Consider the following 17,370-nt stretch of genomic DNA (forward strand, 5'->3'; position numbering starts at 1 on the left):
TTTCATGTTGAAAGGTCTTTTGTAAACACAATTTAATCCTTTCCTTTGGCTAATTTAATTTACACCGGAAAAACAAAAACCCCCGCAACTTTAAAATTTTTAAAACCCCGCCCTTTGATTTAAAGTAAAAGTATCAGTTTGTTTTGGGTCTTCATTTTACTTTCAACAAAAATTTCTTTTCACAAAAATATATTTTATCAAAAATGACTTTAACTTTTTATAGTTATTTAAATTTTCCACTTTTAGATGGAATTTTACCCCATGAAAACATTTTTACTGGCGTTTTATTTTTCTCATTTAATTTAAAAATTTCCCCTACAACTTTAAAGGTTTTCAACAGAGGGAATATTTCCATTACTTGGTTTTGGCTTCTAGAGCGGGGAATCACTATCAAAAAATTACGAAAAAAATTTAAAAAAAACTTTTAAAATCTTAATTTTGTTTTGATTTTTTAGGTTCAATGGAAATTTTAAAAAAAAACCGGGATTTTTAAAATTTAAAAGCATTTTTTTTTGGGGGCATTAATTTACCCAAACGAAAATATTTTTCCCCTTTTTTGTTACTTTTTTTTTTGCTGATTCTAAACGTTTTTTAAAAGGGGTTATGAACCTTTTATTTTATGATTTTTTCATGTTATTGTTCAATTCTTTTACATTTGGGTTTCTACGTTTTCCTCTTTTGATTTTGTTGAAGCCCAAATTCACCACTCTTTGAGGGAAAATTTTTTTTAAAACCCTTTTGGGTTTAAACGGGCTTTATTTCGTCTTCTTTTTGCTTCGTGGGACCTTTTTAAGTATTTTCTTTTTTGCATTTTTCCCTTTTTAAAAATTTAGTATTTTCTTTGGAAGGGTAAAGGGGTTTAATTTTTGCATTTTACTACATGATCATTTCTGTGTTTACTTATTTCACCTTTTTTCATGTAATTTTGTGTGATTCGCTCCTTCCGAGGGGATCATTTTGTTTTCCAGATTTGTTTTATTTATTTAACCCTTTATTGCAACCGTAACAACTGACAGAATTTCGCTTGGCAGGATTCATTTTTATTTACAATATCTCGTTTAAAGGAACATGGGGGTTTGGTGCACCATTTACCGTTTAAACCCCCAGCAGTACTTTATGCTGCTGGGCACTTGTTCCAAGACGGCGCCCTCTGTTTTTTCAGATAAATTGTTCTTTGTTTTTTAAAAGGTGACACTTTTGTGTACCATGCTTTTCTCGTCTACGTAGTATTCTCCCTTTTGCTTCTTGTCTTTTCATTTTGCCGATCCCATTTGTCCCGTTCCCTTTTTTACTTTGTGACCTTTCCTTGTCGAACTGTTGTTTGTTTTTAAAGTGTCTTTTTAATGTTTGGGGGTTTTTAGGTTCTGCCTTCGGCTGTCCTATTTTTTTTGGGGGGTTCCTCCTGACTTTTGCCCCCGGTTCTTGTTCTGGTTGAAGGGGGGTTGGGTTTTTCATTAACCCCGTTTTTCCTTTTGATAAAACTTTCCCCTACTTAATGTTCTGTTTATTTATTCGTTTAGCCATTTTGTGAAAGACAATCAATACTCGTTTTTTAATTTAGTACTTTTAAATTGATATCACCCAAATTTTAAACTCCATGCGAACAAAAAAAAAAAAATTTTAAAAAAAGTTTATCGAATCGATCCCTTGTACGTCACCCTACCAAAAACGTTTTTGTGCATCTGAAACTTTTTTAGGTTTTTTATGATTCTGCATTGCACAATTGCCCACCAATATTTAAAGTCTATATAACATTATGATTATCATATAATGATAAACGACCGCGTTCGCTTAGGCGCAACATCTTATGGTTGTTAAATTAACATCCTTAAAAAATGCTTATCTACTGAACAACTTTTACCTATCCTTCCAAGAGTTTCTGTTTATTTTTAAAATCGCATATTTTACCAGCAATAATATGTTTTATCTTACAATATGTTATAAATACAGGAAATGACGTCGTTGACGTCAACAATAAAAATACGCAAAAACGGTGTGATACGTTTTCCGTTAAAAATTATTCCACTGCATAACATTGTACCCCTTACTCACTGTTGGTTATAATATTTATTGACACTAATGCCGACAATGTCACGAAAAAAAAACTCAGATCACTTTTTTTTGAAAATTCCATTTTATTTAGTTCTCCCATTGTTTTCTCGTTAAGAGCAGACGCATAATTTTACTTTTTACCATACGCCGCTTTTCATAGAATGACATTTCTGTGTCACGTTGTAGGTTAGGTTTTATGATAACCGCCATTTGTGGATGTTTCTAAATTCCAAATTTCATAATTTTCGTGTTTAAATGTTAAATCTGCTTCAGCCGATGCTAGAGTGACGGTAATTTTTACTTCACAGGATCGTCCATGAACAGGTTCAATCAAACCGAGCCTGCACTATTTTCAAGATTGTGTTTTGATCTTTCTTTAGAGATTTCTGTTTTCTCTATTCTATTTGAACAATGTTGAAAATTGCGTCGCAAGTTAACAGCTGTGTCAGCTGAGTTTGCAACATCAGCAAAATAATAACCACGTGATAATATCAGGGATATTATTACATGTATTCACATTTATACCACTATCATATTGTTCCGAAGATAAGTACAGCTGTAGACTAGGTCGTTCACAAAATGTACAAACTACTTATATCTCCCTGTCTTGTGCCTTTAACCATGGTAAACTATTTATATGATTTGATTTTATTGGACCTGTCAATGATAATAATTATAGCCCTAAATATTCGATCGGCCACATTCGTTAGGCCGCTATAGTTTACGAAGAATTATTATAAAAGTATATACTAACTTTGAGTAATTCAACACTAAGTGGTGTATATGTTCTCGTCACATCCGCAATAGCACAGTCCCCGTCAAAGTGGTTATCCCATATAAATAAAAAATTTGTTTTCATCCCTACTTTTGCCATTGTTTTTAACGGTTTGTCGAATATCTTAGTCTTTCTCTTTTGACCGTCCTTTTGATTCCTTATTTAGGTTTTAATAAACAACTTAAAAAACTATAATGATTTTTTTTCTTACCAAGTATATTCTACCTGCAACTCCATGTGGAACTTCAACTTCACATTCTTCTACGTGACCTTCACCTCTTTTTATCGTCCGGTCTACGGGTGCACTGATGAATCTTATCTTTTGCGGAAATTCACCCTTGCAAAAAATTTGATTTTAACGCACTTAAAAGGCATGTTAAATAAAATTAATAAACTAGATTTGAACAATATGTAATCGTATAAAGTTTTACAAAACAAAATGTTTGTCTTCTTATTGTTTTAATAAGTGAAATAAGTTCTTATTGTTTTCATTAAAATCCAAATTAAGTTACAACTTAAAAAGTTTGTGTAGGGTAACTGAACTTTTGAAAAATTGGTTGAGAAAATAACCTTAGAGAGAATAAACTTATAAACTTATAATTGGGCTCACTGAGTTAAACTGGATAAGGAGAAATATTTCATGAATACAAACGTGAATTTGAACAAAACAATGAATACTGATAGCATCTGAACGTTAGTACAAAAAATGGCAATTTTGTTAGCTTGCACTAACGGCTGCTGTGCACAACATCAATTCTGCATTTTACAAAAGGGACATAACTTGAAAAAATGAGAACAATATTACCCTGTCGAAATGGCGTCTTATTTTAAGTGAACATTTATACCAATTTTAAGTGAAAAACTTAAGTCATAGTTTGCGGAGAAAAGGCACCAAAAAGTTTACAATGGCAAAAATGTAAATTGAAAGAGGAGCAAAAAATTAATTTAGGATATGTGTCTTTTACAATTGCGTTCGTTTTATGACACAACATGTATAGAAAATTTGAAGTGAAAAGCTTTCTGTGGTGTCTGAATAATTGCCGAAATCAACAAAGTTAACCAACGCAAGAGAGTCATGACAAAAGCACCATTTTCTTCGGAATGAGCTAAATATAGAAAACAATTAAGAAGAAATACGCGCACACGGTTACTGGAATCACTAATTTTTAAACGAATGAAGGTATATTTCAAATAACAATGGTTAACATAAAAATTGTCGATATCAAAAATAGATTGGGACAGAGATCTTTGCCTGCAGCAAACTCTTCATCATCCATTTAAATACTTCAATTTTTCTTAACATCTCTTTGTGAACAGTCATCCCCTTTAAACCTTCAAGACAGTGCATTCTATCGTTAGAACGATCTTATACATGTTCCCCATTTTGACATGCTGATTTTTTTTCACAATAATTCTTCCCCGAAACAATCTATAATTTCAAAAAAATCATATTTAAACAAAAGTGAACGTGAAATATTTGCCATGTTTGTGTTATATTAACACAATGTTTTTAATCTTGCATTGACTATTTATGTGCTTGCAGAGATTAATTTAAAAAATGTCAAAAATGGAAACTGCATCACTTAAAAAAAGTATTTAATAATCTTACTCCATTACCATTCTTGTCAACAGATTTCAAATAAAAGGAAAAGCAGCTTCTATAATTATCATTTGTATTTAAATACACACATATCAAAAAGGGGAAATATCAGTTTCCACATAATTGATTAAAGTTACAATACTTTTCAGTGTTGTCCTCGAATGCATGCCATGTTGTCTTTGCATACTACATTCTACCAATATAGTATTCGTTTGTTTTAATTGGTTAACGCAATAAAGAACATTCCAAAGCTTACAAATAACAAGTTTAATCGGCAAAATGTTGAAAGTGCACTCTGTATGAAATGCTTTTATAGATAAAACTGTAATTATTTGAATAAACCAAAAAAAAGAAAATATTTGATTACCTTGGTTATCTGTACAAAATGAAATCTTTGCCTGAAAATTCTTAAGGAATAATCATCTGTTTTAAGTTCTAGGCGAAGTGAGTCGCCCCTTTGTTGCAATCGTAGTGCCTATGTTTATTTTTTTCCGCAAGATTGTCCGTTAAGAAAAATGTCCCCTGAAAATGCTATGATATAAATTTCAGAAATATTATATACGATTAAAATAAGTTATGTTTTAGACACTGTAGTTCAACTAATATTAATTTATTTATTTATAAGTGCCTGGTACAAATTATGAAAATTTGCCGGAAACAAATTTTTAACAAAATCACTTTTTATTAATTTTGCATTCAATCTGTTATATAAAGTGAAAACAGATAAACACTAAAATTGAAATACCTCTTCTCTGTCTCCTGTCAAAAGCAAAAGATTCACTCGAATCCAAAGATACAGTCATCTGAAGTTTTTCCATGTCGAAATAGTGAATTCTATCTGTACAACAATATTGAGGAAGATTATCATTACATACCGCGACTGCCAACTGTTTGTTGTTTTGTATTTGATTCTCTGTGCACAAGTTGGGATACCATTCTTGTGTTGTTTCCTTTTTAACGAACCATCAATGTCTGAAAAAAAAAATAAAAATGATTTCATATCAATAATGAACATTTGTTAGAAAACGCTTAAGTACGTTTTGCAATAAAAGACTTCTTTGTTAAATTACACCATTTTATTAATTATACAATAATCTTGATATATTTGTGTTAAATTCTTAATTGTGTCATGTGTGCACCCTTAGGGTCCTAATGTCACTTCTCAAATAGTGGGTTCTCAACTTTATATATAGCATTATAGTTTAATTCGATTATAGTAATTTAAAATTGGTCTTTTTTAATTTGTGAAAACAGATTCGATATATTTAAAGCCACTGTTTGTAATTGCAAGCAATGGCAATGAAGACTTTCTCCTTGTGAAAGCACATGTGGCGCATCAGATATCAGTTTACTTTTTTCGCTGTCTAAGAAGTGATGCGCGATTAGATATCCTTCATTTAAATTAAAGGTAGTTATTTTTCCGGCTAATGGAGCAACCCTTGCCTTCTTAAGCGATGCGAGCTAAATTTCTCGCATTGTTTTTGTTACTGTTCCGGCTCTTGGGTAAAAAGATGCACATCATGTATTCTAGCTTTGCAATTGATAACTCACAATGTTCAAAAATGTTTTGAAGTTCTTTATTACAAATTACACCAAAAAGATACCTAATGTAATACTGTACTTGACTCGGCCTCCTATTGGTAATGCTATTTTCTTTTGAATTCATTACAAAAAAATCATAGATAACTTAAGGGATAGTCAATGTTCTTTATCATCTATAGTGTGTAAAGAAAACTGGAGAATACCAATGGTTTCAGTAGTAATTGTCTGCATGAAAACTCTTATGTGAAGCTCGCTTTGTGTTTGTTAAACATGTTTTATAAATAGTAAAAAATTTCGAATAATGTAAATAAAGCTTAGTCAAGCGTCAAAGTCCGCCTAGTGTGTTCCCGATCAACTGTTTCATATTTCAGTTCCACAAGAGCTGAAAGCTGTCTCATTGCAAGATCGTATGACTTATGAATAGATTAGGGCGGCTAACGTATTCAATAAAATGATCATTACTTTTCAATTAGCTTGCGTACATTTCTATAAAGAAAAATGTTTATCCTTTAAATGCAGATTAAATATTGGTCCTAGTGTTGTTATATTCAGGGATCGTTCAGCACGACATAATTGTTTTGCTTGTGTTATTTTAGTTCTTTCTATTCGGCATCTTTCTTGTTGGATGGTTCCAGTATTCCCAACTTGAATACTGTTGAATAACCCTAAGGATATGTAGCCTGCTTTTTAATTTTGTCTTTTGACGTCATATCTGTGATATGCAGGCTTCGTAACCTCAGCCAGTTCATATCAAATGTTGAATTCTGCTTAAGCCGGCGCTAGGGGGCGTGGACGGTAGTTTGCATTTGACAGTACCGTCCATGAACAGACTCAATCAAACCGAGCCTGCAACATTTTTAATTTGCCGTGTTTGGCTTTCTTCAGGGATTCTTATTTCTCTCTATTTTCTTGTAATAGTTTAAACAGCCTTTGAAGATAATAAGCAATCGAACATTTGATTTGGTTCATATAAATATGTTTGTACACTTGGTCTTCAAAAGAGCCCTTCTGAAAGCTAAGTTTTAGTTCAGAAAGACACATTAACAATACGGTAAACTTCTAAGACATTAAACTGTCCTATGTTGTCAATTTTACAGTTTCATATGGTGCCTATTAGGGTTGTCTAACCTTAAATAATTGATTTCATTTGTTCTGTTGTATCAAAACAGTAAGCATTACCATCATTTCCCTTAACCGAAGAAGTGGTCGTTGATAATGTAAAGTTCTCCTCTACAAACATGTATTCTATTTTAAAACGTTCACCGTCTAGATTCAGAAGATTCCTGTACTCAATAAACATTGAACTTGCACGGTATGGTAGTATTCCAAGATCATTGTCACTACATATTGTACCTAAAGGTCTTCCTTCTGAAAAATCATATTGGAAACAACGTACAAAAGAAAGTAAGTGACTAACTTAAACATTCTTAGACACTTTTATTCATATTATACCAATGCTAATTAGTATTTTAGTTTATCTGTTAGAACTAAAATGGTAGACTAAAACATAATATATAACAAGTCTTAAACGTTATGTTAGTAAATGAAGATATTGCATTAGATAATGTTATTGTTCACAGGTAAATGTTTCTAAACAAAATATATGAGGAATCTAGAATATTCTTTGACTTGACGTGAGGGCTCTGTTTTTTTAGCGAAAGGGTTCTTATTAAACTGGACTTAAACATATGTTTTTACACAACTGAAATTGAAATGATCTCTACTCTGATTGCCATTGTGAAGTAAAATACATACATATTTCTTACACTAACAATCATCATCTTTAAAGTCAATTCCAAGAAACTTAAAGTAAACATAAATTTAACTTATCAATATATATGGGGTCACACAAAATAGGAAGCAATAACGGAATGAAGAAGTTTTTTTCTTCTTTTTTTTATGTGCAATAAGCTTTAAGACTTGTAGTTATACGGAGGAGAGTATGAATAAAATCGATTAGAATGCACAACTTTTTATTACTTTGTTATGTATGACAACTTAATAAATGAGCGGCACAAACTGATTTATACTTCTCTGCTGATACATTTTCCTGTTATTTATCTATTATTACGATAACGCTAGTAATACAATTAATGAATGAACTCGGTATTTTATTTTTAAAATATTGAAAGAAATTCGGGACACAGGCTTGAAATTTTAAAACAAAAGTTTATTTCGATTAACAAATTGTCAGGCTGCCAGAAGTTGACGTTTAAGATCAAATGTTCAAAAACATCACTTATACAGTGCTTGCAGGTGTCAGCCAACCTTTGTATTCTAATCTGTCGACAACAGATTTTACATAGTGCCTGGACAGATAAACATACGAAAAGATAGGACGACGTTAAGATAAATACTTACAAGTTTTTAAAGTTATAAGACGGTTCCTGTTTTTTTAAACACTTTATATTATAAAATGATAGTATTTTATGAAACTAACGTGTACTGTGTCCTTCATAAATAATTATACTTTCCTCCTCACAACTGGCTGAGCCAAAATCGAGCATTTTTACTGTCAGCGTTATATCATTGTGTTTTGGTGCCTGTTAAAATTAAAATGTTATATTACATATAAAATTGTACTAAAAATAACATAGAAGAAAAATTGTGTTGATTACAAAACATTTTATTTTTGTTTTCTTTAAAATTGTTATAGTTTTGTTTTCTTAAAATAGTAAGTAGTTAATCATATACTTTTTATATTACTGCAAGCTGGCAGGATTTTTATTAATCCTCTTAATTATAACCACATTTCCACGAATAACCTTCTATTATGCACACAAAAACGAGTTAAAGTGTTCTGAGAGTCACAAACCATAAAATAAAGTTCAAAATATACAAGGTCAAAGGGGAAAGTCTGTCCAAATTATTGTTTCTTTTTAATATCTATAATTATTTTACCTGTATTCGGTAAAAACAATTGTCCCCTGAAGTTTCTTTGTTCACTATGCTTGAATCCTCGCCACCTAATATACTACCAACGCAAAACGTGTCATCCGAGAATTCTGCAAATAGGAAAAAAAGACAACATTTTTATATTTCAATACGAAAATTTGCCTCTAATTAATCATTTTTTATACGTTTATAAGACGCGGATAAAGTATTTTCTTGTGCATTCGCACGTGCATAGGTGGGAAAGATAAAGTGCTACATAGAGATTTAGCAGACCTTATATAGTGTAACATTATCAAGACCAATATACATTCACCTACGTGGTTGCATTGTTGATTATGTTTAACTTGCATGATCCTTGCATGTACCACGTGATATAATGTTTAGTCTCATGACGGCATGTAAAATGCCGAAGGCGGCCGTTCAAGAATTATACAACAACTAGCTGCCGTTTTATCTATTGGTTGTTATAGGAATATGATGTAGAAAGTTTAAAACAACGAGTTAGTGTAATAATTAGTTTTAGTGAAAAACAAATAGCTATGTCACAATAGACACTGACTGTTGCGTAAGTTGACGGAAAAGATAATTTAATTATATTTAATAGCCTATAATTCAGCCAAGAAGGAAAATAAGCGTAGTTGCAAGGTTTACAATGACAACGTATTGACAAGTTGAATAATATTCATATTTCTTTACATTCTCCCCAAAGACTACGTTATATTTTAAAAGAATTGCAATTATCGGTGAGAAAATTTTTACTATATAATCAGATGGAGTTATATTTAAATAAAGATACATTAAAGATTTATATAACATTTGTTTTCTTGCTCTGTGAATGAGTGACAGTTCACAAAAATATGTAGAGGAAATGCTTGCTTCGAAGTTAATAATCGTTCTGTCAATTTCAAAACATGTCTTAATGCAAACACATCTGTTTAGTATTCAGTTTGAATCAATTTAATCAGCAACTACAAGAAATGAATGGTAGCAGAATAACACATCTTATGCAGTTTATCATATGTAGATACATGCTAGATTTTATCACTTCACATATTAAATTTTATGACATCTAAACACCTAATATCACAATCGCGCTTTTAATTACTCCAACACAACCACGCCATGGTACAAAAACACCCCAGTTGACTAACAGTTTAGTGGTCTTAGTGTCCTTTTTGTGAACAATCCACATATCAGAAGAAAGGCAAATTATATAATTAACGGGTAATAAATTTTTTTATCTCCGACGACCTGCGTTTAAAATAAAAGAGTAGCTTGATAATCCTTCCGACGAAGACCTAATGTATGCGCATTTGATTTGTTCTTGTGACTGTTCAAATATAATCTCACTTAAGTTACTATTTTTGATACAAATCAACTCCCAAGAGTTATTCAAATATAACTTTCAATAGGTTATCTATTAGGAAAACAAATTGTTTACTTTACGTGTGTCTTTTTGTCTGTAACTTTGATTTCTTTTGCAATTCCTTTAAGCGACAAAATGAATATCAGGTGATATCTGCTGAGTCGAAAAAAGAATATCTAAGACAATGCCAACAAGAGTCGGTTATACTGGGTGATGCCCCAATTAGGTTATGGACACAGAAAAGTATACCTCTTGTTTAGGCATGACAGAGTTAATGTTCTGTGCACTGTACTTCTACTTAATGAGATATATCTATTGACTTTGTTTCTTGTTGATACTTCTTGTAGTTTCACAGTGATATCCTGGACAAAGTTTACAGAGTAAAGATGAAAAGGGCAATAACTCACATTTGGCAAGACAGAGTTATTTTTCTTTTTCACTGCATATCTACGCAATAGATCTATCTACCTACAAAGTTATATGTTGATATATCTATAGTTTTGGGGCAATGTCCAGGACAAAGTTAAAAAATAAGAAAAAAAGGGCAATAATTCCAAAATTAGGTAAGGCAAAGTCACGGTTCTTTTGCACTGCTCGTTTTGCAATAGGTCTATCTAACTGCAAAGTTTCATGTTGATTTCTCTAAAATGTCAGTTATGTGCCAGTTATGTGCAAGTCTAAAGTGTAAAAATGAACAAAGGGCAATAACTCTTAAATTAGACAAGGCATAGTTAAGGTTCTTTTGGCACTGCCCTTTTACCCAATGTGATCTATCTACGTAGAAAGTTTCTTTTCGATATTTCTTATAGTTTCAGACTTGTAGCCCGGACAAAGATAAAAGTAAAAAAAATGAACAAAGTGGAATAACTCTAAATAAGGGAACGCGAGGTCACAGATCTTTTGCACTACTCATCTACATAAAAAGGGAAGATAATTAAAAAACAATGCAAAATAGAGTCATGATTCTTTGGCACTGTATCCCGCCTTAATGTCCTCTACCACTGTGTGCAGTTTAAATATATTTTGTCCAAGGGTTTTCAGGTAATGCTCAGGACAATATTTCTAAAAGGGAAGATAATTCAAAAACTGGAAAAAAATGGCTATGGTTTTTTGACACTGTACCCCGCTTCACTGTCAGTCTACCACTGTGTGCAGTTCATACAAATCATGTCTAAGGGTTTTTAGGATATGCTCCGGAAAAGCAAAATGAGCGGACACATGGATATATGGACAAACGGACAAGGTGGCGACAATACATTCTCCCTTCGGGGAGCATAACTAACTCTAGAAAGTTGTCATTTTCACAATACTATTAACATTCCATGATTATAGCAAGCGGGTTGGATACCTTTACACACGTAATACAACGATGATGAACATAAAAATAATGTGTCAAAGGCAGAGTTGTTTAAAGAGTCGAATGCATATTTATATCGGGGCTTGATCGGGGTTCAATACTGTTTGACCGAAGGCTAAGAAATCATTTAAAAAGAAAATATTGAATTAAATATGTTGAAAGTTAAATATCTTGACTTTTTGATGCTGACATATATGTAATCAAAAATCAATTAAATAATTACTTTTCACCGACTTGATTGTGAATTTGAAACCCTTATTTTCAGATGAATCATCAGACTTGAACTGTAGTTGTATTATGTTTCCAAATGTGATATATGTCAATGGATCAAAACCACAGTGTCTGCTTGTTGTTCCATCAAATCCCTTTTCTGTAATCTTAACATAGTCCGAGCTAGAAAAAATATAACAGGTTCAATAAATAAAAAGCAACTATTATATCAATTTGAAAAGTATTTCACAACAAGTTGTAGGATAGTTAAGTAACACTAAGCCCAAGTGGGACAAAATGCACACATTAAATGTGTAATCATAGCATTCATTCAATGTATAAATAAGACGCCTGTTGAACGAAAATGGAAACTCGTGCGATTGTTATATATGGCAATAAATTGCCAATATACTACTTCAGCTACATACAAGAAGCCCGTTAAGTTAAATGAACAAAGATCAATTATTCACTGGAAACTCGTTTTCAGCGGGTGCAAGCGATTCAATGAGGGCAAATATGAAATCAATGACGGAAAATGCACTGGACGTTTCTCCCAATGAAAGAAAGCATGCTGCCCGGCATATTTCATGTAATTCAAGTTTGACCAAAAAAAAACATAAGTGTGTCGCAGGGTTAAAATATGTCTACACTGGATAGAAACAAAGCCTTGTCGTAGGATCGATGTATTTATTTATCGCAAGTAAAACTGGTCACAAAAGATAGGTTATAGTGGTATGATCCTAGAATACTTAGCAGATAATCATCAAATAGAAGAATGCATGTGAAAGTTAAGTATTCATTTTGTGACATCAAGAACGACATTTATTGTACTGTGAGCTTGTTCCTAGTCAAACATTCAAATGATCTTTTTCGCAGCATTGTTATTTGTTAACGTATTGTACTTATTCTACTGTAAAAAGAGGACATGCTCCTAGATTCTCTGGTAAAATTGTAAACGTAAAATAAATAAAATGTGAATAGTTATTACTTTTTTAACAACCTTGTTTAAATTTTACGATGAAGAAATATGGATTAACAGAAAAAAACGCAATAGAGAACGCACCGACTGTACACTGTAACACCGAACTTTGGGTCAAACGCACTTTGGGGTCCGATAAACGGTAAACTTTACTGCGCACTATTTGAGGGGGAGCACAAGATGACGGTCGATATACATCAACATTTATAAGCGTCATTTAAATGCTGATGTAGCAGTAATTAAAATAATTATGTTCTTTTGTTGCTTAAATGGAAAGTGTTTTATTAATTTTAACACTCGAAATATCTAAAAATTGCGGCTTTATAACAAACCACTTACATTACGAATGTATTCCTACAAATTTGAAAAATATCCTGTTCTGTCAGCCATTTACTAGATAACTTTTGGTGCCATATTGAACACCATATTTAAAACGATGGGGTGTAATAAAATGCAAATGTCATCTCAGTGCATTTTAATTTCAATTTTAATGAAAAAATTGGATTTTTTTTATTAATAGAAAAAAGTTACCTGAAGGGAACATCAAGCCTTTTTTCACACCAATTAATGCCTTACAGTAAATTTTGGTTTTCATCACGTTAATCCTCGAGATTTTACCGTTTGGCAGGTACCAGTCATAATATTTTATGAAAGTAACTGCTATTATTAAGAAAAATCAAACTTTCCTTCCATGTTAAATGTACTTTGACATTTCTGCACCGACTTAGTTTTAATTTTTGGCCATTTACAAATTTTCGTGAAGCCCAATATTTGATGGCTAAAACTATAAAAAAGTGATAATTATAGTAACGATCTTACCACTTACCACGTGATAGTTCTTCGATATGCACACATTTCTTTACTTTTTTCAACTCTTTTTCATACGTTACGAGACGTTTCTTGCAGCCGAAATATATTATAAACAAGATCAACTAGGAAAGGCGGCGATCAATGAACGCAAGCCCTAGACGAGTCAGCAGCACGGAGCTCTGGAGGACCCCAAACAAAAAAAAGGACGGGGCACAAGGCAGAGCACGGACAGGATAATCCCATAAATGATACCTAAAAGGAAACAATAGTAGCCGAACAGGAAATCAAAGAAAACAAAGCAAAAGAAGTAAAAGGGCACATCGGAAGGGGACTCGAGATTCGGGGAAGAAATTGGCAAAATTAAAACAAAACTAGGGGCAAAAGGGAAGAAACATACCGTAGACGACAAAACAACAAGGGACACAAACAAAAGTTTCACCAAAACAGTATGAAACAACAAAGACATACAGAGGGGCTTCGCCTTGGAACCTGTCAGCAGCATAAGTACTGCTGGGGAGTTTTTATCAGTTAATTGCGCACCAAATCTCAGTCACGTTTCATTGATTAAACATTACCAGTATTATTACTTTGATTTTTGACTCAGATATACTGGTTACTATAAAAAGCGTCTGAGAAAGTAGTCCCAAAATGTTAATATAAATTAAGGTTTCATATTTGCATGCCATATTTTTACATAAACATTTAACAAACACACAAATCTACCACATCATTGTTCTGGTTATATACAATGAATTTTATGAGATTCATTTAATATAATTTAGAATAGTTTATTGGAAGTATAGTTTAAGTATAGGTTAATAAACATTTGCCAGTACAATGTTATACATATATATACCCTATGACACACGTTTCCGTTATGTTTCGTAAAGCCAAGAAGCGTTATATTGGATATAGGATGTATCTAACGTTAGTGAATTATAAGTTACTTACATACAGTTTTCACTCTTTTCAACACTAAAGTAGTCGGATTGTAGGATCATAAAATGATCATCAGCTGTCTTCAGTGTCCATGTACAGTCTTCAAAAACTCTGAAACAAGTAGCAATCTAACATTAAATTCTACGTTTGACAGATCAATAAAGATAAGAAAAATGCTTCCGTGTTTTAATTTCTCAAAAATATAAAAGAGAATAACAAGTTTTACCTGAGCTTATCGCTCTTGTTCTTTTATATGCTTAAAGAATCTGTGGAAATTATAGCATGTTGACCTATTAATACTATATCAAATATAAATGAGCTAGTTTCCTGAAAGTCATATTGTAATATTGAATTTAAGGAGATAGATTTTGAAAATCATCTAAATAATTAAATGGTAAGAGCTTGAATATAAGGCTTAAATTGTTAATTTTCATACTCTACTATAACACTTTATGGCGTGTTTCTTAAACCAAATCAAATAAAAATCTTGAAAGGGATTGATTCCTATGTAGCATTAAAACACCAATAAAATATTAGGTCTGTTCATGGCCTGCTTATACTAATTTTCATAAGTACATAAATACGATAAATAAGAATTTATATAAAAACGAATTGACATCATCTGCTGTATATCATGTTACCAGAATGAAAACTATATTTATAATGTATGTTACTGACACACTGTAATTAATTGACAAAGAACTCGGCTAAGGGTCTTATTTTAATTCTATTTGAAGTGACACTTCCGTATCCGTATCCGTACTTGCTTTTTACGGGAAATTGCAAATTACCATAAAGGGCAAAGTTTCTTGTTAATACTGTCAATATGTTGTTTACTAAATTCGATGTTTTCGCATTATATGTATCAGGTCAAATCTTGACCTGTTACATTTTTAAATCATTTCATTAAAGTTTTCTTCTGTTTTCAAACGTTATTACAGCTCTATTTGTGAAGTTCTCTTACAAATTGCAAATCTTACTGCTTTGACAATATTTTCTACGTCCGTCTAAACACATTTATTAATACATAATGGAGACTTTAAACGTCCTATAAATAATACTCCTTTAGATATTGTTTCCTTTAAAAGTTACAAAAATCTGTTTTTCTATTTTTAAACTCTCCGTTGCTCAAAATGCTATTGTATAATATAATACTCTTAATGCTCAAATGAAGGAGTATCAATATCATTAAATTAAGATACATTACACGGGGGAGAAAGTGTTGCACGAGGGATTGAGTTCTAATGATAACTTTTCAAGGAGTTCTTGTGATAACTGTCACGGAGTTCGTCGGAAAACTATTGTATATACTGCAAAACACTCGTCAAGAATGGTAATTTTCCTCTTTAGAAAGTAAGTTTTAGGTGCTTAATTAAACTTAAATGATTAAGCTTGCCTAACATATTGTATTATGTGTCAAAAACTAATTAATAGTCCATTTTTCATCGCCTCTTGCTTAAAATCTAGTAGCTTTGTGTAAAAATCCAATTTATTCGCCAATTTGTTAGTATTGACCTGTTTATTTCAAGTCCTTATCCTTGCCATACATAATACATAATTACCTAATTATAATTCAAAATTTCAAACATAAAGCCCCGGGTAACAAATTTATACCCGATTTTTCAAATGTCCCGGAGTTCTTGTGATACCTCAAAATATGTCCTGGAATTCTTATGATAACCTTTATTACAGCAAATGTGTTTCTTGCGCTAAACCATGGCACGTTTTAGCCGTTTAAAATTAATTTATAATGTTTTTAAACTATTTGTATAAATAAAAAAAATTCTTGAATCTTTACAAATTTTGTCGCAAGGAAACTTTGTTTCCAATTATATATATATATATATATGTTTGTGTGTGTGTATGTGTGTGTCTGTGTGTTTGCGTGTGTGCGTGCGTGCGTGTGTGTTTTCTTTGTTGCATTTCCTACTGAAAATTAAAGGAAAGGTTTATAACAATTTTCCGCACGAAAAAGTTATATAAAAGATGAGGGCATCAAATTACGTTTCTATTTATTTTTCGAAAAAAGCTCGAAGGCAGAGGCATCATGTAAACGCTCGTTATTGACAATTATTACTTGACATAAAGTCAATGAAATTATTTATAGAAATGAAAAAAAAACCCTTAGATTTCTGACATTTAAGAAAAAAACTTGATAAAAACAATTACCTGTAAAATTCTACACCATTTATTACTCCCGTCCTGAGCCGAATTTCAGCAACACCACCCATGAGTTCCAAATCTATTTCTCCGCCACATGGTTCTATAAATAGAATATTGCCTTCAAAAAGGTTTTTAAAAGCTCTAAATGCTGATCTTTACAAAATTTATAATCATAACCTAAGTCAGCAGCAGAAAGCGAACCTTATTTTAGTTTTGAAAGTAAAGCAAAATAATGATAAATATATATACCTTCTCTCGTTGAACGAAATTTCAGTTCGGCTGCTTTCAGAATACATGGTAATGTTACCAGAAGGGCAAAAACTAAACATTTAATTCCACACATCTTGTTTTTACAAAAACATATTTATGTTTATAATACAAAAAAAAACAACTTCGTTTTACAAAAACACATCTGTAACTGTTAATATAATTGTTCAACTTTATGAAAAAAGTATGTATACTTAAAAACAGGATGTGACCTATATATTTTCTGTTGCCGTTAGAGTTTTCAGAGAAATAACTTAGGCAATAGGAAACCTCTTGTTTCATAGAAGTAAATAAAGTGTTTGCTAGCTAAGCAGGGCGGTTATTATACCGACACAAGTACTTCAGTCCTTATTTTATTTTATATTATTAATAATTATGAGAATTTTTGTATCACATGTGCAGATCCATATTATAT

At 31.7% G+C, this 17,370-nt stretch overlaps 1 protein-coding gene across 1 annotated transcript; it reads right to left on the reverse strand.

Moving 5' to 3' along the window:
• Positions 1–5,226: 5,226 nt before the first annotated feature.
• Positions 5,227–17,132, reverse strand: LOC132746361 (cubilin-like). Its single transcript, XM_060735478.1, has 8 exons — positions 16,938–17,132; positions 16,695–16,788; positions 14,538–14,636; positions 11,811–11,980; positions 8,871–8,974; positions 8,410–8,512; positions 7,149–7,337; positions 5,227–5,399 (listed from the first exon to the last, which is right to left on the reverse strand). Exons 1-8 carry the CDS (start codon positions 17,029–17,031, stop codon positions 5,227–5,229), a joined length of 1,026 nt encoding a protein of 341 aa, XP_060591461.1. The 5' UTR covers positions 17,032–17,132.
• Between the last annotated feature and the right edge of the window lie 238 nt (positions 17,133–17,370).

This window comes from Ruditapes philippinarum, unplaced genomic scaffold (genome assembly GCF_026571515.1).
Source record: "Ruditapes philippinarum isolate M1 unplaced genomic scaffold, ASM2657151v2 ctg2189_1_1_1_1, whole genome shotgun sequence".
Taxonomy (NCBI): Eukaryota; Metazoa; Mollusca; class Bivalvia; order Venerida; family Veneridae; genus Ruditapes; species Ruditapes philippinarum.